Raw genomic sequence first — 25,022 nt, forward strand, 5'->3', positions numbered from 1 at the left:
AGAAAGGAAGCGCTCATCCCCTGTGATGCAGGGAGATAAATGTCCGAGTGGAAGTCCTTCAAAGAAATACACGTGCTTCCTCTGCTTTCAGTGGCATGGTTGAACTTGCATCTTAAATATCTTTTGGAGAAGTGTTCTGCGGAAGTGTGACCAAGATAAGTTTGTGTGGAGTTTTTTTTGTTTGTTTGCTTTCTAGGCCAGAGAGAGAGAATTCTGAAGTAATAAGAACATAAGATGGTAAGAGTCTGCCTGACATCATCAGTTGTTTTGCGGGGAAAAAAAATGATGGGACTTATCCCAACTTTGTATGAGAGAATTTAAGGAAAATGAAATTAAGCTTGTTTTAGGTTTTAAGCTGATAGGCTTCGGATAAGAAAAAATCCCAGTTCCCGTCTGTTAGAGCTGTTGTGTCGCTTGCCTTTCTCTGTAAAAGCTGACAACCCACAGTTGCAACTGCTTAGGAATTTCACTGAAGAGATTGCGTGGTTACTGTAGAACTTAAGATATTACTAAGACTTCAGACAGGATTCCAGTGACACATCAGTTGTGATTTGCAGGAATGTGCTCCGCGACCTTGAATGGGATAAACACTGTGCACTGGAGCCTCTGGAGTCTCCCAGTTGTCTAGAAGAGCTGTCAGCCTTGATGGGATGATTGGAATGTGTTTCTGTGAAGGGTCACAAAGGATCTACTGCAATATTGAGGACAGTAGCAAAACTGGAGAAAGGAACCGTCGTTCTTGAGTTTATTGTAGCTTGTGGGGTCAGACTTGTGGCATGTAGTCAGTGTTAAGAGCTGTGCAGGCATACATTTGGCAAGTATCTCAAACCTCTGTCTAGGGCAGAAGGGGTTATTGAAGCAAAAAATTGGGATTGAACTACGACGTAGTTGTACACTTCATTTTGCTCAAGTTGCTGCTGGTCATTTCCTAGTAGTTCTTTCAGTCTAGCAAAACGTGTCTTTTTTGAATATCTTTATGCAATATGTAAGAGCCATAAGAACATCTGTAATGCGTCAGACTTAAGGTGAGCCCTGTTTCTTCCATCAGTGGTCACAAATGGATACCTATGGAAGAGTACAAGAACAGAGCAGGCATGTGTAATTCTCATGGAGTGTTCTTTTGAGTACAAACTGTTTGTCATGCAGAAATCTTTAGTTGAAGTGTTCTCTGTTTGCTAAACCAGTCTCCATTAAACCTGTGCTGCAGGTACTGGAAATTTGTCTTGTGGCAAAGAATTCCACTGGCATGCTTGTACGTTGTGTGAATAATTGTAGTTAGTGTTGGACTTGGTTGCTGCACGCAGGATCTCTAGCTTTTGCACTTCATACTGGAGGAGGTAAAATTTGCTCAGAGAAGCTGTTTAATACAAGACCTTGTACAACAACAAATGGCTCAAACTCATCATAATTGCAGTGAGGATGGTATTAGATTTCTGTCAGCGTTCTGAATTCTAGTAGGAGAGAAGGGAACATGGTTAGGGCTATCTGTAACTGAGGTGCTTTATGGAGAAGATTTAAGTTGCTTTTAGATTAACACTTTTGACTGATCTTGATTACCGAAGGAAATCTCTTCCAGCTAAATACTAGTAGTGTAAGAGGGCAGTCTGAAATCAGTTGTGCAGTCCTGAATGATGGTGTGCTGGAGTGTGGAAAGTTAGCAGAATTGGTGTGTAGGTGTGAGAAATGATGAATTGTTGAAATGTATCGGGTGATGATGGTTCTTGCTCTTAATCTGTTTGTTGCCTGCTGCTGTCTGCACACTGCTGGCTTCCAGAAGAAGTGTTTGCCTCATGCTATCTGACCTCCTTGGTGGAGGTTACAAGGACCGTAAGGAGTCTCTGCTGCTGGGCTCTGAGTTTAGAGATGGTCTTTCATTCAGTGTCCGCTCTTCTTCTGGGAGCATGAGCAAGTTGTGTTCAGTTCTTTGGAATTTCATTTCTGCCTGTAATGGTCTGAGTAGAGACAGTGAAACTAGGGGGCAAAATGGGGTTGCAGACGCTCCTCCTGCTTTCAGAAAGTGGCCATCAAGTAATGCAGCTGTCTGCACATTGTCAGTAGAATCAGGTCAGCATGTACATCTTACCAAACTGAGATCTGAAAACTGCCAATGGCAGCTTCTAAACCATATTAATTTGTTCAAAAGAGTTTGCTTTTCTTCTGTGTTGTAGAAGATTGTGTGGACTTGCGTAACAGCAATTAGAGATTATTAGTGTAAAAAGTCAGTATAAATTTGGACCAGAAAAGATCATTTCACTATTGTCTTGGTACGTATCATAAAAGGGTCACAAGTATATACATATCAGAAAGTTCACGAGATTTGTACTTCTAAGTCTTAAGAAATTAAGCAGGACTGTGGATGCTGTACAAGATGACAACTCTTAATTCAGGTTTCTCGCTCTTGTCATTCCTTCATTAATTAGAACATCTGCCTTTTAATTAGACGAGCAATCATATATAGTCTTCTCTACAGTCATGAAGACTAGGAGAATCAGATAATTTATGCTAACAATTTTGGTAAGGTAAAAATAATTTACCATGCATTCACAACTGGATTCATTTGAATGCATTGAATACCAGATTTACAAATATAACGTTTATTTTGAGTAAAGATTTGCACCTTACTTTCTGCAGGTAATGATGTGTGTTTGTGCCTCAAGCTTGCAGACAAATAAGTGTTGGATTTCTGTAGGCATTCAAGCTGTCCTACCAGTTTCACCTGTCAAGTATAAGGATAATTCATAGAGCGGATATTTAGGCAGCTGAATAAACTAGTTTTTGGCTTTTAATTACACACCTGGTTTAACATGATTAGGTTCTTCTAATCAAAAACAATTACAAATTCCCATGTCTTATCAAATGCTCCAAAAGCAGTTTATGCAGCCTATGCTGGTGAATGCTTTCTGAATGCATGTAAATGCTTTGGGATTTTATGCGTCATATGAACAAACTGGTAGAATGAATCATTGACTTTCAACTGAAAATTACTGATAATATTTTTAAAAATATCTGGATCATCAGGGAGTGCATTTGGCCTGCCTCTCCTATTACTGAAAGGCAGAATCAAATGAGACATTAAATTACTTGTTCTTATTGGGAAGTAATTAAGCCATGAAAGACTTCTTTTGGACATAAATGCAAAAATGCAACCAAGATGTTATTATAAAACAAGACTTTACCACTGCCCAGGAGTAAGTCAGTCCTTTGTATCTCAGGAAGACAGAAGAATGCCTCTTTGAAGCTGGTTGGTGAAGCAGCATGAGCAGAGGTACAATAGCAGATTGCACTGGCTTTAGTTGCAATGGAGCTGCTTCTGCATTGCTTGAGAGGAATGTTTTGGTGTGGTTTTTAATTTTTCTTCTTTTTTCTCCTCACTGAAAGAAAAAACAACTGTCTTCATATTGACCTGCGAGTTTTCTCACTTCTATTCTAGTTCTCTTCCCCCTTACCTGGAATGAGCAAGCAGGCAGCTAGGTAGCGCTTGGCTGCCTGCTGGGGCTAACCTGCCATGCAAATTGAGCTGTGTTGGATAAACTCAAAGTAGTTGAATTCAAAGAGAATAACTTAATCCACTTCAATTTTATTGACACAGTCTTATATTGCAAAGGCAAAATAAGGAAAACTTCTCATTATAAAATCGATGGCTTGACATCGTCTGAAATGCCTTGTGCTACATCAGTCGTTGCTTTTTTTAAGGGTATTCCTCAAGTATGGATTGTTTGGTGTGTGGTGGCAGCTGAGCGAAAGGTCAGTTATGGAATTAAGATTTTGTACTTTAAGAGATGGGAAGTCTGTCTGTATAAAGTAAATCAATGGTACAAAAACCACTGTTTGGAGTATTTCTTTCAGCCCACGATGTAGTAGGCAAGTGTTTGGTGAAATGCAATGAAAATCACATGTCTGAAAATAACCAGAAATGTTTCCGTTTCATTTCATCATACTCAGATGTGTGGCTTCAAGTGTCATTTAAGTAAACCAATCAACCAAAGCTTTAACAGTATATGGTAGTATATATACTACTTTGATATGGGTGTACTCATTTTTAGGATCTGTCACAACCAATTTAGAGAAGGATGTGATTTCTAAGCTTTCCATGGTACGATATCTTTCTGTTATCTTTGAAGTATTTCGAGTTGGATTGTTCAAGACAGAAAGTTATGACAAGTGGGCTCAGGGCCTGGCCTATTAGAAACATTTAAATAATCTGTTTTGTAGCTTTAAACTTCTGATGCACCTAGGTTTTGGGTTTGGGTGGGCTTTTTCATCACTGAAAGAGCAGAGAACTCAGGGGCTTTGAATCTCATACAGTGGCTATGGATATTTTCCTAAATAAGAACTTCTTTTTATTAGTGAGTCACTCAGCTTCACATCTTCAGGCGCTGGCATTCAGCCTAACAAAGCTTTTAAGGTGGTGATCCAGATGTCTGCTCTGATCTTCTTAGTGAGTGTTTTGAAGGGTAAATCCCATACCGCGTTCAGAAAAAGCTTGAAAACATTATAGTTGAAGGCTGCTGTTGAGAAGGCACGCTAGATCTGACTCAGTGTGATTTAGGCATGGTGTACTCTTGATCAAACATTTGTGTTGACATAAATCAGTTGTGTTCTATAAATGAGTACATTCTAATGGCATTAGAGGTGCGGATGCTGGCAGCAGATGTCTACACAAGTTAAGCAGGATGTGTTTGATGGAATGGTAACAGCTTTGTAAACGGGTAAATTCTGTTCAACTTCACTTGGAAGCAACATGTAGTGCAATGCAGTTGTCTCCCATGTGTTTTATATGCTTAATACATTCAAGATAAGTATTCCTAAATGTTTTTTTTCCTCTGGAAGTTAGTCAGAGCATCATGCCTTGAGGTCAAGAACAGCAGTGTTTGAAAGCCATGTTTTTCACTGTATTTGAGAATATTCTGTTCAGCATCACCTGAAGTCCACTTTGCTGCAGAAGGGAGTTAATCTTATCTGTTAGTGCTCTAAAAGAGGACTGGCTGATTTGGCTAAGCATTTGTCCTTCATACGTAAGAAAAGAAAGTAACTGTGAAATTCAGGCTTGGCTTTTTGAGACCCTTCCCTGTACAAGGGGAAAACTATCATTATTTGACAGAACAATAGCTTAGTTCATTTCTCACCTAACACAATTGAATACTGTGAGCATGTGGCTGACGTGTAATCATCAAGATAGGTAACGAGGAAAACAAAATGTGATCTTGGAAGGTGAGGTAAGTACTCTGAAGTGATATTTCAAAACCACACGTGAAATATTGTAGTTGTTATAGCTACTGCTCCAGCTGTTGAGAATATTTGTGGAACTCTAAGGTACCATAATACATAACACTTGACAGGAGTGAACTGAACTACAGTGCTAAGCTGAGGGAAAAAAACTGATCTGGCAAACTAGTTTTGAGAATTGTAACGCTAGAGATTCAGAGCTGCCCAGCCTGCCCACTTTCAGAGAATACCTTTATTTTGATTTTGAAGTGCTTGTCGGTCTCTGTTGTTATGAAATATTGGAAGCTGCACTAGAGTAAGGAAGCATTTTTAAGCTACTGAGATTATGCCTTGAGTTTCTGCTCTGATGTTGGGTGAATGATGTAAGAGTTATTTAAGGATGTAGCCCCGAATTTCTTACTGAGTCAGGAATGACCTGATTTAGAAATGTATTATGCGTTGCTTAAATGCTTGTCGATGCAACATTAAATACATATCAGCAATATTTTTTATGAACACTTACTGTCCACAGAAGTAGTTTGCATGAGGAGAATAAAGGAAATTAAGTGTTATGGTTCAGTTTCATCTCCTTATGTGGTAAAATTGGCTTTAGAATTTTTGGAGGCACCAGAGTTGTTTTTGTTCATTTCCTGGGGACTTCATATTTGCAAAATTGAGCATGATAGAAACAGTTAAAATTTGGACTCATGTCCCCTAAGTAGGACTGGTGTGATTTCGTAAGAGGTAAATGTTGTGAAACATCTTGGTTCTCTTAGTTACAAAATAAAGGGATAAAAAGATAATGAATGGATGTGGACAAAAAAGGATTTGACGTATTAAGCATTCTTTATTTGATGCAACAAAACACAAACTTTGTCCAATTTACTGGATTACAGTAAGAAGGAAGTATGTATTGGAACAGATCAAAAGCTTTCTCATGGGGAGCATTTTTAATTAAAAAAAAAAAAAAAGTGCCACTGTGCTTTGGCCAAAGCAGTCTATGGGAAGCCCATCAAATCCCTTGACAGAACTGGAAGCCCACTGGGGCCGCTGGCATGCAGATGGCCGCTGCTCCCAAAAAATCACTCCGAGTTGCCTGTCTGTCCATCAGGTTAAGGAAAGAGTTCTGCTGGTTTCTTAAAGTGGAGTCGTATCACTTTCATGGTACAAGACTTTTCCCATTGGAGTGTGAGAAGAGAATGGGGGGGGAAGAAAGGCTTAGATATGCGTTCTTTGCTGGGTGAGATTTCTGCTTTGCTGCAGTCTGTGGTGTGGACTGAAGGAGGGGGCTGAAGGGCTACATGCACAGATGGTGATGGACCGCGCTGTTCCAGCCTGGGAAAATGATTAATCAGTACTAGAGAGATCTATTCAAGTACCTAGTTCTTTAGCCTTCTGTTTCTTTGCTCATGAGCGCTATAAGAGAATGTTCTAAATGTTATGCTGACTCAGGATCCTGATGGTTTTAAGAGTAATTAAAACACTGTTTTCTAGCTAGATCTTCTTGTAAATGGCAGTGAAGAGAACAAATGTTCTGGCTATGATTCTGACTGCAAGATGCCTAAATATGGTTCAGAATTTAATGAAAGGAACTTGGGACAGTGATACTGAGGAGCGGTGAACGATAAGCAAGGGAAATAGTTAATGCACGTTTTCATCATCATCCTATTGCACTTGCTTGGTTGTGGGCAACTTTTATGCTTTCTGAATTTTGGTAGCTTACCTTTCTGATCTTAATGATCTCTTAAAAGGAGTCTGTAATGTCATAATCTTATTTTCAACTCAAATGAATAAAAAGCTGCTTGAGGTGGTATTATTTACACCAGTGTAATTTATTGATAGAGTTGGAGCTCTTCAAGTTCCTGATGCAGCCCTTTGTTTCCTCAGGTGCTGTAGCATGCTGTTCTCAATATGGGATGGTTTTTATTTCCTTCAGTGCTGGAGGAGGAAAATGTCTTCTAATGAGCAGAAGATTCCTTCCCTGTTTCTCTTCTTTGTTTCTTTAATGTTAGTTGTCCTTCTGCTGCTTGGCTTTTCCTCCTTGTCCTGCTCCAGTTCCTTACCCAGGTCTGCATTTTCCTACCCTGGTTTCTTCTTACACTTATTAAAATCTTTGAGGTTCTCTGCCTAATCTAGAGTTCTCCCCCTCTCCCTCCCTCCCCCTCCCCCCCTCCTCTTGGTTGTTTCTAATGCTTCTTGTAGGCAGCCTTTTTTTTGTTTGCCACTGAACTTTTTTTTTTCTTAATCACATCATGAAAGCTGCTGCTTCTGTATGTGCTCCCAGTGTTTCCCCAGTTGTTTCAACCAGCTTTTCCCTACATAGCTGTTAATCTTATTTTTGTTGCTGTCCTTCTGCTTCATTAAGTCATTCAGTCTATTTTCCTTCCATCCTACTTAGTTCTTTCCTACCAATCTACTGATGCCAATCCCATCTCCCACTTTATACGTGCTTTTTCCGGCCGGTTGTCCTGCCTCCCTTCTTCCATTTTTCCGTCATGATCAGTTACTTTCCTGCCTGTATGCATTCATAGAATCATAGAATGGCCTGGGTTGAAAGATCATCTACCCCAGGGGGTTTCAACCCTCTGCTGTGTGCAGGGTCACCAACCACCAGACCAGGCTGCTCAGAGCCACATCCAGCCTGGCCTTGAGTGCCTCTAGGGATGGGGCATCCACAGCCTCCTTGGGCAACCTGTTCCAGTGCGTCACCACCCTCTGTGTGGAAAAACTTCCTCCTAGTATCTGATATCTGACATAAGCCTCTTCTGTCTCCCCATTGCCCCTGTCCTATCACTATCCACCCTTGTAAACAGATTCCCCCTTTTCTCTCAGTCGATCTGTCACCCTTCTCTGTATTTGTTTTTCTTCTTTGACCGCTGTGGATATTTGTGGTGAAATAAGTGCGGGTGCTGGAAAGATAAACTTGAAGTTTCTGTGGAACTTCTACCTCAATCCAGAAAGACCCATATTTGCAGGGAAAGTATCCCTGAGCTGAAGAACACTCCTTTGTTCAGTGGAGATGGTTCTTGGTTGGTGCTGTTGTGTGGATGGCTGGAGCATGCATCTGAAATCCTCTGAGATTTTTGTGAAGAATGTTTACTCTCTATTTGTAAATATGTATGTTGGAAGCAGGGAGAAATACGTTACAAGCAGTTAGTTTCAGTGTGAACAGTTAAGTTGGTGGAGATGTCAGTCCTAGTCCTCTGTTGCTTAAAATGAAAAATTGTTGACAATACTGACAGTAATAGCTGCTCCCAGGCTCTGTATGTGCTTAGTAACATCCACGGGTACTTTATGCTGGAGAAGTGACCCACTTCTGCAAGTGGTTGAAAGCCATAATGTTAATTTATAGGATGGGAAGGAGTTGTCTAGATTATGTCTTAATGCGTGGTTTTATTAATGGTCTACATAAAGCAAAGTCAGTTGAGGTTGAATATCAAAATGATGAAGCAGTGTGTTGTAGGATGGTTTTTCCAATGACTTGGTAGAAATTTTGCTTTAAATATTTACATGTTGATCATACGGAAGGCCCAAATACCATGTAAGAATGACTGTCATTAATGGGAGGAAGAATGTGAAGCAAAATATTCCTTTAAGTTGTCTGTTCTGAGAAAGCGTTTGTTTGAGTTCTAAGGATGCAATATATCGCGTAACTCAAATGGTATTCACAAAGCTACTGGAAATAGACTGCTGCTCTTCACTGTCATCCTTAAGTAGGACATATGGTACCTAAATACTCATGGAAATTGAAGTGCAAGGAGCAGAAACTCGGCTCTGATCCAAAGCCAGCTGAATCTGATTAAGAGCCTTCTTTTGGCTACCAAGGCTCTGGCTAAGACTTCTCTAAGCTATTATTGAGTCTCAGGTGTTCAGGCAGACTTTGATTTGTTGGATCTTTGGGCTTTTCTGTGCTTCAGGTATGTCACACTGTGCATGAGTTTAGGAAAGGCTATAGGGCGTGTATGAACTGAAGTGTTACTTTCAGTTTATGGTTTTAGAGGTGGTAACTGGGTAATACGTGACAACTTAACTAGTTAATCACCTGATTATGTATTGCTCTGTTTTTATGGCTTGATGATATATTATGTTAATCAGACAAGTGCTTAGAAATAACGTACACAATTCCTATAAAAGATTCTTACAACTAAGAATAGAGACAAGAAAAAATATCTTTGCTTTGCATAGTTTCCACTTCTTTGTTTGGCCAGCGCTAGTGCACGTCTCATCCACCCACTATTTTCAAATAGTGAAACGGAAGAGAGGAATGCTTTTCTTCAAGTAGAATCATAGAATCACCAAGGTTGGAAAGGTCCTCCATGATCATCCAGTCCAACTATCCACCTATCACCAACATTTCCCACTAAATCATGTTCCTCGGTACAACATTTAAGCATTTCTTGTACACCTCCAGCAATGCTGACTCCACCACTTTCCTGGGCAGCCCATTCCAGCACCTGACTGCTCTTATGGAGAACAGGTTTTTCCTGATGTCCAACCTGAACCTCCCTTTTGCTCTCATCCTCATCATCACCAGTAGTTACACACAGCAGAAGAGGCCGACCCCCTCAGCACAACCTCCCTTCAGATCATTGTAGAGAGCTATAAGGTCTCCCCTGAGCCTCCTCTTCTCCAGACTAAATAAACCCAGTTCCCTCAGCCACTCCCCATCAGACTTGTGTTCCAGACCCCTCACAGCTCTGTTGGCCATCTTTGAACATGCTTCAGGGCTTCGATGTCTTTCTTGCAGTGAGGCACCCAAAACTGAACACAGCACTCAAGGTGCAACCACACCAGTGCTGAGTGTGGAGGGAGGGTCACTTCCTTGCTCCTGGTGGCAACGCTGGGAATAATGAAGGGAAAAAAACAGGAAATATCTGTAGAGTTGCAAATACAGAGGTATTGGTCTGCCTATCTCGGGTGATAGCTTTATCTTATTTGCATGGTTATCTTCTTTTTTAAAAATAGAATGTTTGCATCTCATAATGTTTTTTTGGAGAGCAGTCCAAGCTGTTAGTTCTTTCACTTTAACTCCCCTTTGGCATGTTGCCCTACTTAATCTTGCAGCTTGGCCTGAATTTTTTCATACATATACATAGTTAGTTATTAGCTGTCTGTGTGCTGTCTTCCACTTTCTTCAAGGTAAAGAGAGTTGGAAGGCCACCTTTTAGAGCTGGGTCAAGGTTTCATTCAAAGCAGTAGTAGAAATACAGGGCTTGTTTTCTCTTCTGGCTGAGCTAGATTGTTTATATACTCGTCACCAGTAAAACAGTATGAAAAAGGTTGAGAAATTCTTACCTAACGTTCTGTAAAACATAATGAAAGTTGATTCTAGCACTTGAGCATCAAAATGTTTGCATCAGTTGAAGGAGAAAAGTTGGAATTTGTTTTAATTCCTTTCTTATTTATTTGTCATGTAGGTTCCGGCAAGATGTGGGGTGACAGTCCGAGACAGCCTGAAGAAAGCTCTGATGATGAGAGGTCTTATTCCAGAATGCTGCGCTGTTTACAGAATACAGGATGGGTATGGTTTGTGTGTGGTGGTTCTTGCTCTTAAAATTCCTTGGTGGAGTTATCCAGCATGGCCGCTTCTCTCCAACTTCATTGAAACTGTTTTCAGAGTTGAGAATTATATGATACTTTGCACTAAAATAATTTGTACCTTATGAACATGTCCGAAAAGAATAACAAACTCCTAGAAAATGATTTAATTCCTTAAAGGCTGGGTGTAATACAGTGTAATGTGCTAAACTCCAATTTGTGCTAGCTGAACAAGTATAAAATAGGTTTTGTAAAGTTTTTTGTTTTCTATGACCTGGTCACGTGTAACCTTAAATGAATGGAGAGTTTCCACGAAAAAATACATATTGAGTTCCCAAACCTAAAAAGTTAGTGGATTGTTTTACTGGGCAAAATTAGCAATCACTTCAGAACAGGTCGTTTCACACACACTTCATTTGATAAGAAAGGTATGTCACCCTGGAATTAGGTCAGCCACTACTGAACGTAGCTGGAAAAAGAAGTGAATTTCTTTTATGATCTTTGTCCAGGGAAGATATGTTTTGCTTGGTACATGCTGAACTTAGTGTCTTGTCTTTAAAATTTCCTGCAGTTAGAGAATGGGTAGTAAACTTCCAAAGACCTGCAGGGATTTGTGTGCTAATGACAGCCTTATTTATGCTTCAGAGAGAAGAAGCCAATTGGCTGGGACACTGACATTTCCTGGCTAACCGGAGAGGAGTTACATGTGGAGGTCTTGGAGAATGTGCCACTCACAACGCACAATTTTGTATGTACCATTTTTCAATGAAATGTTGACTTGAATTAAGTCAACTCAAAAACTTTAAAGTTTTTAATCACAATAGCTTGGGTTATGTAATTATAATTGTAATTGAAATAAATGCTGATAAAGGGTACTTGATATCCCTTAAAACTTTCAAATTGGGATGGAATATACCCTCTAAAATGTATAAATGTAGTGATTTTAAATCAGCACTGCATTGCAGAGCTGTAATAATAATCTACTATTTTCGTACTGCTGTATCTATAAAATGTATTCTGGGCTTCCCTGCTGACTCTGCAGCAGCAATTAACTAATGAACTAACTATTCCCAGAGCACTGCTGACATCACCAGTGATGCTAGTGCTCAAATATGTTTTGACCTGATAAGGCACCAAGTAAATAGAAGGTGCTAGACAGAATCCATCTACACCATTCTGGCTCCATACAAAATATTGAAAATAATGTTTTTCACATTGATAAGACTGGCCTTTTATTTAAATAAAGAAGTGAGTAATCAAAACTCTATTTGTGCAAGTACCTTAAACTATTTTGCTCAAGTTAACTTGGCTTTGGCTAGCTAGATTAAACTCTAGAACATGTAATATCTCTGAATATCCTTCTAAAATCTAGATTATTACATGTTTTAATATTTGTATGTACCATTATTCTAGTGTATGTATATATGTTGTATATTGAATATGTATGTTATATGTTAAATACTGCTAAATTTGAAAATGAAACTAAAGTGTTTTTTTTTTCCCCTGTATTTTCTCCTTCTTGCAATTTTAAATGTTTTCAACAAGAAACAGTAGCTACAAGCCATCTGTGTCTTTCCAGTGCTGTAGATGTTAGACAGAAATGTTATTTGGCTCCTGGAAAAGTTAGAGGATAATCTTTCAGCAGTTTTTGTTGCTACAGATTGTTTCCAATTCAATTCTGAATGTTTGTCTCTAGCATGATAATACATTGTTTTTCTTCAGATTTGTTGCTGTTTTTCCTGGGGCTACTGACGTTTTAATTCCAAGAACCTTTTAAATGCATGAAGATAATTTCAAAAAAGACAACTTTTTTGTTTTAACGGATAAAGTTTTAATTTCATCATCATCCAAAAAAAAAAAAAAAAAAAGAGGTTTGTATTAGGCTTACAGAAGGATTTTGTTTAATTACTGTTATTTTTGACAACATAGGTACGAAAAACATTCTTCACGTTAGCGTTCTGCGACTTCTGTCGAAAGCTGCTTTTCCAGGGATTCCGATGCCAGACGTGTGGCTACAAATTTCACCAGCGCTGTAGTACAGAAGTGCCACTGATGTGTGTTAACTATGACCAACTCGAGTAAGTCATCGTATTTTGCTTTTGTGTTGAGCCGTCGATTCAGCTGATAGCTGTCCGTGATTTCTTATGTTAAATCTGTAATTCAGGAAGTCAGAAGAGGTGCCTGAAAATCTATAGGAGCTCAGCTGTTCTTGGGAGACTGCTTAATTCGTATTCTGTCAGTGCTGGTTCAGACAGCCAGGTCATATATGTAAATTTTTTTGCTGGACTATGAAATGCTTTCTTTGAAGCATGAATAGAGTGGCTGAGCATTTGACCGTTTGAGACAGACTTCTCATTGTTCACAGATGTAATTCTTAATCAAAACTGGTTCTTTATTATGGGATGGCAAGGGCCTTGTTTAAATATTTAGATACGGTTTTATTTTCTTCAATCTGAAAAAAAATGTTGAGAGATGTGAATTTAACTTGGTCACATCACAATTGAATATAAATCCATATGCAAGTTTGCCTAAATAAGAAGCATAAAAGAACATGCCCCGAACTTTCATGTGTTCTTGAATTGAATTATTGATTTGTATAAGCCTTTGACAAAGTCTGAGCAGAGGCCAATAAATCTTTTCAGTTAAAGAATCACTTAAAATGCTAGTTTTTCCCTCAAATGTGTATTTAATTTTTTGCTTATGTTGATATTTACAGCTGTTTCCTTGGGCACCTTCATAAGGTGTGATCAAGACTTACGGATAACCTAGTTTATCCATACTTAAGGTTTGGTTGGTTGTTTTGGGGGTTTGTTTGTTTGTTTTTGGCATTTGATTTTGGCAATGCATCAGTGCAAACATTCAAACTGGGACCTTTACTCAGTGTATAAGTTGCATGTTCTCAAGGAACCAGATATTTCAAGAAAGAGATTAAAAAATTACTTTCTGAAAATACATCCTTTGATCCTTTCTCTAGTAAATAATACTTATTAAATAACTTTCAACGTAAGGTGTAAGCATAGACTTCATTTTTAAAAATTAGGATTTAATCAGTGCTGGATTTAAAAAAAATTTTCCAGTCTCTTGAGTGTTGTGAAATCTTCTGGGTTTTGCACAAGTTCGGTTGTTTTTGTTTTGTTTTTGCCTCACAGTTTGCTGTTTGTCTCCAAGTTCTTTGAACATCACCCCATATCGCAGGAGGAGACCACCTTAGGAGAGACCACCCCGGCATCAGGATCGTACCCCTCAGTGCCCCCATCAGATTCTGTTGGGTATGACCTTATTCCTGCTCTTTAATACCATAACATTTCAGTATTGTATGCTTAGAAACTTTCAAAATGCTGCTCTGCAACCATCTCTACATTTCTTCTGTGATCTGGCTTGTCGTGCAAATACGTCAACTTGTGCTTAACTTCAAAGAAGTGAATGTTTTCATTCACTTGAATGACATATATTAATATATAGACTGAAATTAAGTGCGTGTTTAAGTGTAGAATTGGGGCCTTACCTGTTAAAGGGAATTCTTTTCTATGGTAGCACAGACCTGGTCTAAACTGGAAAGATTTTATTCTTCAAATCAGTGCAAACTAAAATGCTGTCTTTACAAATTTGTTTAGTTTGTGTAATGAAATGAAAATTTATTTGCCTTGGAGTGACAAACCTCTGTTTCAGAATAAGCCACAGCACTACAACGTTGATATGCATAGACGCCAAGTCAAGGTGCTTTTTGACATACGCATAGCTTTAGTATTGTCCAGACCAGATGTCCTCCTATTTAGATGCTGGGATGTACCAAGAGTATCTGCTTGCAGATCCAGATTTTGTAAAATCAGACTTCTCGAATTGATTACAGCATCCATCCCCTGTATTCCCAATAAAGATTCTGGCAGTTTTCTTTGTGGAAAGATAATGGATCATGTTTAGATTGTGATCCTAGTAATTAAGAGATCATTGACAACTAACATTAGAGAGTGGAACAGATCTCCAGGAAAGATGAATTCAAGGATGTGTATCAGGTCAAGAATCGTGATGCAAATTTATTAAAGCACCAAAGATAAAAGCCTTCAGGAAAATGCTCCTAGGACATGTGGTACTCTGTGGAGATGAACTGAATTTGGCAGAGAAGCTATCTTGGAATGCTGTGCATTGTGCCTGACTAAAGCAGAAACACAGTTGGAAGCTGCACAAGCGCCTGAGGACTCCGATTGGAAGAAAAATTCCCTGAACAGCTGAGACTATTTTATGAAAGCTCAAATGTGATACATCCCAGGAAATAGATTGACAGCACTGCAGAAGGAACTTCGTTTGGTAAGTAGAAAGAAAGACAATATTCTTGTTTGTAATAAGTTGTGAAGTTTCAGAAAAATTTTGGAGTTGCCTCTTCTGTATAGTGAATATTGTTCTTATATACTGTAGGTTAGTACAGCAGATTGTGGGCAAGCCTGCTGAGACAGTCTTGTAAGCTAAGCATGCTTTGGCACTGTCATGATACATCTGAAATTAAAACCAAGCCAGAATTATTAATCTGTGATGCAGCTTGCACCAAATGTGTTAAACGCATGTGAAGACCAAAAGGGACTATACAGCACCAGTCCTAGTATTGTTGTATATAGTAAGTTTTCCTGCTTTACAGTTGCCACTGCCCTCACAATTATGATTCTTACTGGTTCATGAGGACACAACAGGATGAATTATTTTAGTTTATACATGCAGTACGTGGAGCAGGCTTAGTTTTGTGAAATGAAAACTGAAAGGAAAAACTGAAACAAATGATGGTTAATACCCTAAGGTTTTGAAAGTTTTTTAGTTTTTGATTTGTGAAGTTAAATAAACTTGCTGATTTAGATTATAGAGGTGTTTTGTTGTGTTTGCTTTAAGGTATTTTGTTGTTTTCTTTAAGATTAATGTATCAGTAAATAGTTGTGGTTGCAGGAGCTGTTAAAGGTTTCCAGCTCGCCACGTTTTTGGTTTCTTTCCTCTGCTCTACACTTTGTCGTTAAAACATAAAAAGGCATGCAGCATGCCTTCAAATTCTTTTGAATATGGTTTATGATTATGAGTTGTTCAAAAAGTAGTGTGCGTGTTACAAAGGCATGCATTTTTCCCCAATCATTTGTATTGGCACTGTTTTCTTTCCAGAAGCAGCTCAGACACTGTTGTATGAGCATATAGCACTGTCTGTGTATTTCTCCAGTTATCTTTTTTTTTTTTTTTTTTTTTTCCCCTTCTTTAATAATACTTGTCTGCTTTTTTGGGATGTAATTGTGGAAAAACTAATTTCAATGATTATTTTTGAGAGTAAATAAAAAATGCTGGCCTTCTCTACAAAATCACAGACATGGTTCTTGTTAAAGAGTACAATATGGGGCAGCAGCCGAAATGGAATCAAAAAGTCTGACATTTAAGGTTGTCTTTACTGAGAAGAGAGTAAATTAATAAAATTATGTAGAGTTGGGCAATGGGACTGAAAATATGAAAAACTAGTGCTTTATTAACACTGTTACTAGTTTAATAACTGCTCCTTCAATTTCTCTGTTCTCCTCGTAGCATTTTGCATGGCACAGCCCACAGAGGAAGGGATGTTACTAATTCTTTGGTAAAAAGGAGTCAAACATCCTTCATCTTTAGCCTTGTGAAGGGATTCCAGCAGCAGGAAGGTGTCCAAAGAAAGGAAGAATTCGTGTTGCAAGACAAGCTCAAGAGCAAAGAGTGTTTGACATGCTGAGAAGTGGTCAAGGGGTCAAATGGAGAAGTTGCAAAGAGGAAGGGACATACAGGAAAAGAACGATGGACATGGTGCAAAAGCTGATAAATGTGCTGGAGAACTGTGCTGCACTTTACTCACATGTAACATCTTAAATCAGTCCAGTCCTGTAGTCTTCCATTCCTCCAACTGCAAGCAATAGGCAGTTCCTCCATATGTTCACCTGAAGATAAGAGAGCATATATAATCTTGCCTGCACATTTCTGAACCCTTTACAAAAATGTGTCCAGCCTCAAGATCAGGTCTTCTGTTCCATTTTTGTTCTTTCAGTTTGCACTATTGTGTTGTGCCCAAGCAGACACTGATAATCTGGACTTAACTGGAAAGAGCTATTGAAGTGTAGGTGTCCCTAATGATAGCCATTTGTAATAAAACTGAAGTACATAAACTATATAATACATTGTATTCATTTTATTCATTGCACTATCATAAAGTTTCTACTGCATCTATGCTCGTAAAACATGAGCACTGAATTTGACTGAATCCAGTTCACTGGATCTTTTCATATATATATGAATATAGATATATAAAAGGATATATATGAAAAGGAGAGAGATTAGCTATTCAAAATATTCCAAAGTTGTCTTTTTCTACTTCTATCCGTTCTCTCAGATGTTTTGAAGTTGGGCAAAACTCAGCAAACCCATGAGGCAGATATTATGGCAGGGAAAGTAACATGTAGAATGAGGGGGTGGGGGGCTGTATGATCAGACTTGAGTAGCACAGAGGCAGGCTGGACTTGATAAAAGCTTCTGCTTTGCTTGAGGTAGGATGCTGCTGGTAAGCAGTTGGCAGAGTCTTTGCTCCCTGATAAACAACATTTCATCATTAATGTTCTACATTTGAAGAAGGAAGAGGGGACTGCCTGGTGCACTGTTCTTGGAGGCTTGCCAGCTCCTGCCTTAAAGCAGGCTCTAACCTATGATTAAACACCTCTGCTTTCCTTTCTGTCTTCCAAATGTTCGCTGATTATTCTGCCTCAGCTGAAGATACTTAAATGTCTAGAAAAGCTTCTGAAAAGCCAACAAAACAAAGACACGTTCTTAAGAGGTTGCACTTCAGTATTACCGTTTTGATCTGTTTTATTGTGCAAAACAATGGTTTTTGCCACCAGACCTTTTCTAAGCCACTCCGTAAAACTGTTAGCAAACTTCCTATGTTGTGAGATGTGGTATGCTGCCTTGATGAGCTGGAAAGGCTTGGCGTTAGAATCCTTAAACAATTCATCTTTGTTGTGCACAGCAAGTAGGGGAAACGTGTTGATCTTCAAAATTTTATTTGCAAGAGCATGGAGACCTGAGACCTGGCTTGGAGGACTAGCGACAGCTCTGTGGGTCCTCTCAATAGCCTCTTGTATATGAAGCAGTCAGAAGTTTTACAAAAACATTGCAAAGCTCTGATCTGGACTCAAAGACAAGTATGAATGCATACCACTGAGATAATCATATTTTACACCTACAAAGTGACATGCTTGAGAACAAGTTACCATGATGTTAAGAAGTGCACTAATCCAAATGAAGCTTTGCCTGTTGAAGATCTGTCCCATCACTGTTGCTAGTGTAGCAGAAATATCATTTTATTCCAGATCATTACGTCCACGGGAACTGTTTGAAAATGGAAGTGCACAGTGCTTCTCATTAACAAAAAGCAAAGCCTGTACTGTGATGTAAATGCAATGGTAGTCCCACGTGCACTTTGGCTCGTAATAGCTTGGTAAGGATGCATCTACTGGGTGTCCTGTTTTAATAGCAGTGCTGTTATTCCACAAGGGAAGTAGCACGTGCACTATGACTGAAACAGTGTTAACGTGAATTTTCAAGTAGTGTCTTCATCTAACTACAGCAAAACAAAACTTCAAACAAAAATCTCTTTTGAGGAAAAATCTTTCCTGAGTAGACCAGCTCTTAAATACCTGGAAAGCAAGTTAAAGAAAATCAAGGGTAATTTGTATTAAAATTATCTTTCATGTTTTTGAAGAGCGCTAGTTTGTAAGTTCTAAGATATAAGAGAGATGCTGTGTATAATAATACTGTATGAGTTTGTTATATGTAAAGTAGTATATGTGGGCAATTCTGAGTTACCCTTGTTTTTACCAGTGGACACAGTTTTGTGGGATAGCAAATCTGTGGACATATTGACATTTGCTATCATTGACAAAGGCTGAAAAGCTGCACCTATCTGTAATTAGTAGCCCCAGTTAGGTAATTTAGCCTTACTTTCGTCTGCTGACAAAACCTCTTTGTTCTCTCTTGATAAAAAGGAAGGGAACAATGTGCTTATCCCAAATCCATGTTCTAAGGAAAAGGTACGTTCTGTCGTACTGCCAAGAAAGGTTATAATTTATTTTAAAAAAAGTTGAGATTTGACAGCTCCATTAGCTTGTTGCCTGGGAAGCTGAGACTCATTTGTTGCAGGAATGCCCACACTTAAATAGCTGGAAGAAAGTATGGTACAGCCTTTCTAATAAGTCAGAATATTGACCTTCTTACTTGTAGGTCTCTTCTAGCAAGGGAGTTGACTGCCAGCTGCTTCAAAGGCTGCAGGAGCAACAGAAACTTAGATCCTTGTATTTAAACTTCTCTGCTTCTCTAAGCTGTGGTCTGCTTACAGTGAACAGTACTTTGCAGAGCTGTGCTCTAGTTGTCTTTTTTGTTGTTTTTTTTTTTTTCCCCAGTTTGTTTGCTGGCACTTAGTCCTTCAGCATAGCCTGCAGATTTAGTGTTGTAACTTGTCTGGAGCGGGCAGTGCCATCCTCTTATAAATTAAAATAGCCATTCCTTTTTGCTTTGTTGTCCCTTCCATTCTCCTGCAGCAGTTAAGTTAGCCCACGTAAGCATGGGCTTATGATATCTAGGAGGATCACTGTATACCTTGTGATGATGCCTCTCCTGTGGCATTGAGGCAGATCAAGCACACAGGAGGAGGCTGCTGGTAATCACTCCTGAGCTTGTGGTCTCAGTAGGCCACCCTTGCTAGCAACCTCTTCTGTCTTTCTCTTCACTAGTTACCTTTTTAAAGCCATGTCCACGTTTAGCAAAAAATATTCTGCATTTTAGTGAATGTCCCAAAAATACTATACAACCAAAAATCCTGGTTGTATAGATAGCGTACGTAACTATGTTTTGATTCTTTTGTGTCTTTCCTCTTGGTAACAGTAGAGCCAAAAAAGAGAGCTCTTTGTCAGTCTGTAGGTTTTTTCCTAAAGATCTGACCTGCCTCCAGGATTCCATGAGTAGAAAAAGATATTCAATTTGTTTTTAAAACATGACCTGATGTAGCGTGCTAACTGTGTTAGCAGCATGGTAGGCTTGGTGACCTGTGTCCAGAAACACAGGCATATTTGTGGATTCTTTTAGTAGATGACCATTTATGACTCAGAGGAAGATTTAATTGAACCAACATTTCTGAAATCGTGTGGTGTTTCTTTTTTTTTTTTTCCCTTGGCTAACTCACAATCACAGTAACTTCAATTATTTCTGTTGTAGTTGCGTGGCAGAGCTTAAATGTTCTCTTATAGTCAACTGTAATGCAGTGATCTGGTGTTTGTTGTTACGTGTTTTCCTTGGTTTCACTGTTTCAAACTCCTCAGGAGGTTTGGACAGGAAGCTGCTGTCCTGTCAATGGCAGTTCTGGGCTGGCTGAGATGATTTTTATACTTTTCTGAAATCTTTGTGTGTTCCATCTGACATACTTGCCTTGACGTGAAAATACGATATCTTGGAATATCAGCCACATCCTGTGCATGCATCTGCAGTGTCCTATCTCCTGATGTGAGTTCTGGTTGCATAATTTCCTTAAAAACATGTTTGGGGATTTCGAAAACTTCCTCTTCATCAGAAAAGTTTTACTCTGTTGACTTCTGATCATCGTTCAGAAATACTGGGCTGTTGAAAATGCTTCCTCAGAAATCTGTCTGTTGGCAGTTTCAGTTGCTTCCCATCATCTTTGCAATAAATATATTCTTATGTGCTGTTAGGTAATTACTCTCCATTTTTTTTATATAGTTTTTTTTTTTTTTTTTTTTTTTTAGAGCAAGACTGTATGCCTTACCAGTTCTTCCCTCTATCTCATTTCACAAACATGATCTATGTATTTTATTGCAAGGCTAACTACGCTGTCACCTGAATTCATTGGCAAGTGGTGATCAATTGTGATCTTGAGAGCGAGACCATTCTTGATAGTGAGACTGTAGGCTGGGAAGGAAAAAATGACAGGTACTAAGAGTACTGATAGCACTGAGTTCTGAGATCAGTGCCAAACTATATAAGATCTGTAATAGCAGATAGGTAATAGCATGTCTATTTTGGAATAAACATTAGAGATGCTGTTGAAAATGTTAGCTGCCCTTGAAAATCTTTGGAGAGGCAGGGGCTATTTACATACAGAAGACAGCATCATGGCCTCTTGCTGCAGCAGGCTGCTCTATGGTTTATTTCTGAAACTTCTCCCTGTGGGCATTGCCTTTGTGGGCATGGTAACCCATGAGTAGTTTAATAGCTGGGGGACTACTCTGTTAGGAGTTGCATTTTTGTATGAATTCTAAAACCTCGTTATCAACTATGCAATATATTTTAAGTATGTTTTTTTTTCTGAAGAAGGTGACAGATTTCTTGTTCAACTTGTATCCATTGAATTGAATGATGGGACTTAACAGTGATTAACTTTGACTTGAGTAAGAGAGAAATGCCTATTTATTCTACTTTACCAAATCAGCAAGGTAACCAAATAAGTGATGTTCTGCCTTCATATGAATAACAACACAACAAAGAGAGTGTGTAGATGTTTTGTCTGTTAATGTATATAGACTTGTATCCACATTCATGACTGATAGCAGTTGTGTTACTTCAGAAAACTTGTCTGTGTAGTCTGAACACTTATCTTTGAAGTGAAATCTCTTCTGTTGCCTAACTGTAGCACTGTAAATAATGTTGGGAATGTTTCACTATTCAAACTTATTTCCTACAAGCTGAGGTAAACAGGTGATATATTTATTTTTAATATCAATTATTCCTAGTACGTTGGCCATAATATCATTTATTTATTAGCTATTTAATCAGCTTTCTTTGTTGCATAGTAATCCCATCCATATGATTTTTATGACATAATTTGACTTTGATATTGGCGTGAGATGTTAAACATTTTTCTTTCTCAAAAAGATGCCATTATAAAGATTGTATTGCATTAACTTTGAAGTGAAGAAACTTAGAGAGTCTCAATATCTGCAGTGCATGTTGAGCTATATTAATTGTTTCAGGTCAGGATTTAATATTACTAGTTAGATACGGTGTGTTAGGATTTGTTTTGTAAACTCGGAACACTGTGCAGCCATGTAATCAAGTATTTTGTGCAGCAGAGAGTTGTTGCGATTGACCCTAGGGGAGCAGAGACTGTTCATTATAAATTGTTTTTATGCAGGCCATTAGACCAGCTGTTTCTTATGTATGTGTTATTATAGTTGAAAAGGATTTACCACACCCACTATGCAGCATTTGAAGCCATTTGTAGACCTAAATCCTCTTTTTCCTTGACTTTGTTTCTCAGACCACCAATTCTCCCTAGTCCTTCTCCTTCAAAATCCATTCCAATCCCACAGCCCTTCCGACCAGCAGATGAAGACCATCGGAATCAGTTTGGGCAACGCGACCGATCCTCTTCAGCTCCCAATGTTCACATCAATACAATCGAGCCAGTCAATATTGATGTAAGTATTAACATTTGGATCATGAACAGCAGATGTGGTGTTTCTCTTATGAATATCAAGGTGTTAAGTATATCATGTGCACACACAAGTACTGTATTTCGAAGCTAATCCTTGGTCTGTCAGAACCTTTGTAGATTCCAAGAAAGAATTTTTTCTGATGAGAGCTGTAGGAATACAAATATCTCAACAAGCAGAAGCTACCTTTATATAGGTGTAGGCTGTAGTTCAGCCTTTAGCTTTCAAAAAAGCATTCTACCACAAACTACTGCTGTTCTCTATTTTATGATCAGTCTTAAGGCTCATACTGCTACCTGTACAGCATTAAGAATGTAAAGGCCAGCAACCATCCTTACAGACCATTGTATGCATTAAGTAAGTTTCTTGGCATGCAAGGTAGTTTTGGTTTTTGCTGGTTTTTTTTTTTTAAAGTTTGCTTTACAAGCAATATTTCTGGCATTGAAGGACATTATTGGAGTTATCTGAGCTCAGATTTAGTGAGTGTTGGTTAGCATTCCATGAACCCAGTATATATTAATGTGAGTGTTCAGAAGCTCTTATGCTTAACTTGTTATCCACATTTTTGGGATTTCTGAATGCTGAATTGTAATGCTTAACAATAATAGTTGATAATAAACATAAGAGCAGCTTGCATCATTCAAAATTTGAATCACGAGGGCCTCTTTCTAATTTTGTTAATTTGTACAGCTTATATTTTTCCTTTGAATCCACTCTTTAGAAATCTGTCATTTGTCAGGTGAATGGTCTTGAAGTCTGTCTGGACACTGAGGCACAAAAATCTACATACGAGCTGAGTGAAAGGTGAAATGTTAGCTGTGTATTAAGAAAGCAGCTTACTGGACATTTGCATATGGCGGTGGTGTAGCTGAGAGGCAGGACTGGTGCTTTTCAGCAGCAGTGCAAATATATAAAGTAATCATACACCCATTAAAAAAAAAAAAAACCTTAATGGTGAAAATGCACCTCAGCCACTAGAATTTTCTTGTGCGAAGAACATCATTAGTGTTGGTTACTTGCAGTCTGGATATATGGTAAAAGATACTCTCAGTTAACAGTGGATTGAAGGTGAAGGAAGTCTTTTGCAGTTAGTCATTTCTGAAAAGAGCAGAGTGCATCTGGGTATGCAAATGCGGTGCGTTGGTACAAGCATGAAGCAGAACTCGTTTGACTGACTTACCTCAGTACAGGAAATTGGTGTCCTAGCTTCTGATAAGACAGTTCAAATAATTTGTATCACGAACACTGCAACCAGAACGTTTGATTTGATACAGCTTTGTACGTTTTGGCCAACTGCATGTTTAAATCAATATTTTTATATCAGTATTGATTTGGTGGGCTATGAGTTTCGGTTTACTACTGGGAGATACCGTTCTAAAGCAAATGATTTGGAAAAGTGTAATGATTGTTATAGTTTAGAGTCGCTGGTGTTAGTAAGCCAGAATAGGAAACAACTTCTGTTTTGTGACCAGCATATAAGGTCATGGATTATCAATTGGATCGCTCTCACTGATTCTGGAATGTAAATGTTAATACCTATATGCAATTTTTTTTTAATAGGACTTGATTAGAGACCAGGGTGTACGAGGAGAGGGAGGTAAGTAGTGTTTAAACTAGCTACTGTGCTATATTTAAATATACAATTCCTCTGTCCTTTCCCTTTGTTCTACTTCCTTCTATAAAACACGGGCACAAAGGAAAATATGACTAGAATTAAAGAATGAATTTGCGTTTGCTTGTCCATTAAATTAGTATTTGTCTGACAAAGATTTGAGTCATTTGCCAGTCATTCTGGGAGTGGGGGAGACAGAAGGAGAAAAAGTTTTGAAGTGTTATCTGGTCTTTTAGTATTAAAATCATCCTGCACTCTTTTTTTTCCCCTCTTTCACTCACACATACACACGCACACGTACACAGTCACTCACTCACATGGCTGCGTGCAGTTATGCTACAGCTTTCCATCTCTCTCAAAAATTTTTATGCCTATTGTTACCTTCCCACCTGTGGAAACTACAGTAGTTTCCTTTGAAGATTATCAACACAGTATATGGACCTTCCATATGAACTGCTGCATCCTAAAGCGGCATGATGTTCTCCGGTTCTTCTCCCCCTCTACCCCTGCTGAAGATGCTGCTTTGCTATACTGCATGCCTGTGCTAATCTTGGACCCGAGTTGTTAGGACCTTAAGTTAAAGCCAGCTCCCTTTATGTTTTCTTTGGTAAAACACAACCCTAATTGACAATTAAGCCAGAACTAGTGGCAGAAGATAGATTAATTTTTCTTCTCGTGTTATGCACAAGCCCGGTTGTCAAGTCCTGAGAGGGCTTCTTATATGCTGTATGTATTCCTATGAATATACTACTAATAAAGGAGCAGTAAGTTTTGTAGACCTGTGGAAGTTTTTCCAACTCCAGATTATTGACTCAGCCATCTACTACTTCTTGTAACTTGTTTCAGCCATGAGAAAATTGAGTTACCTCACTGCAGTCCACCCCGATCTCCAATGTTTTGTACCATGGGCTATCTCTTAACTGTTTCTCCCATCCATGACATGGGTAGGATGGGGCCTACCTACCACTTTGTGGTTGAGGGAGCTGTTTTTTCTTATGCCACTGATAGTACCCTTCTTTAAAAAGAAATTTCCTTTAGCATCCTGCCAGAAAATTAATTTCAAGTTTTCAGTTTTAGCTATTTTTGTATGTCTCAATAGGTGTGGCTCTCCACAGTTTTGCCCATTTTGTCCAGCATTTAAGTGTTGTGGTATCATGTTGGTTTTAACTTTGGATCATAAACTGTCTGCT

The 25,022-nt window shown here is 38.7% G+C and overlaps 1 protein-coding gene across 3 annotated transcripts in view; it reads left to right on the forward strand.

Annotated features, from left to right (window-relative positions):
* BRAF (B-Raf proto-oncogene, serine/threonine kinase) overlaps nt 1-25,022 on the forward strand; it is a gene marked incomplete at both ends in the record, with an annotated part of 68,485 nt that overhangs the window by 29,676 nt on the left and 13,787 nt on the right. For all 3 annotated transcript variants that reach the window (XM_079549520.1, XM_079549521.1, XM_079549522.1), the window contains 6 exons: nt 10,623-10,726; nt 11,389-11,491; nt 12,673-12,821; nt 13,893-14,012; nt 22,046-22,205; nt 23,781-23,817. In XM_079549520.1, coding sequence (XP_079405646.1) covers nt 10,623-10,726; nt 11,389-11,491; nt 12,673-12,821; nt 13,893-14,012; nt 22,046-22,205; nt 23,781-23,817 — 673 coding nt within the window. The remainder of the gene's footprint in view (nt 1-10,622; nt 10,727-11,388; nt 11,492-12,672; nt 12,822-13,892; nt 14,013-22,045; nt 22,206-23,780; nt 23,818-25,022) is intronic.

The sequence above is a fragment of the Tetrao urogallus genome (genome assembly GCF_951394365.1).
Source record: "Tetrao urogallus genome assembly, chromosome: 1".
In the NCBI taxonomy this organism is placed as follows: domain Eukaryota; kingdom Metazoa; phylum Chordata; class Aves; order Galliformes; family Phasianidae; genus Tetrao; species Tetrao urogallus.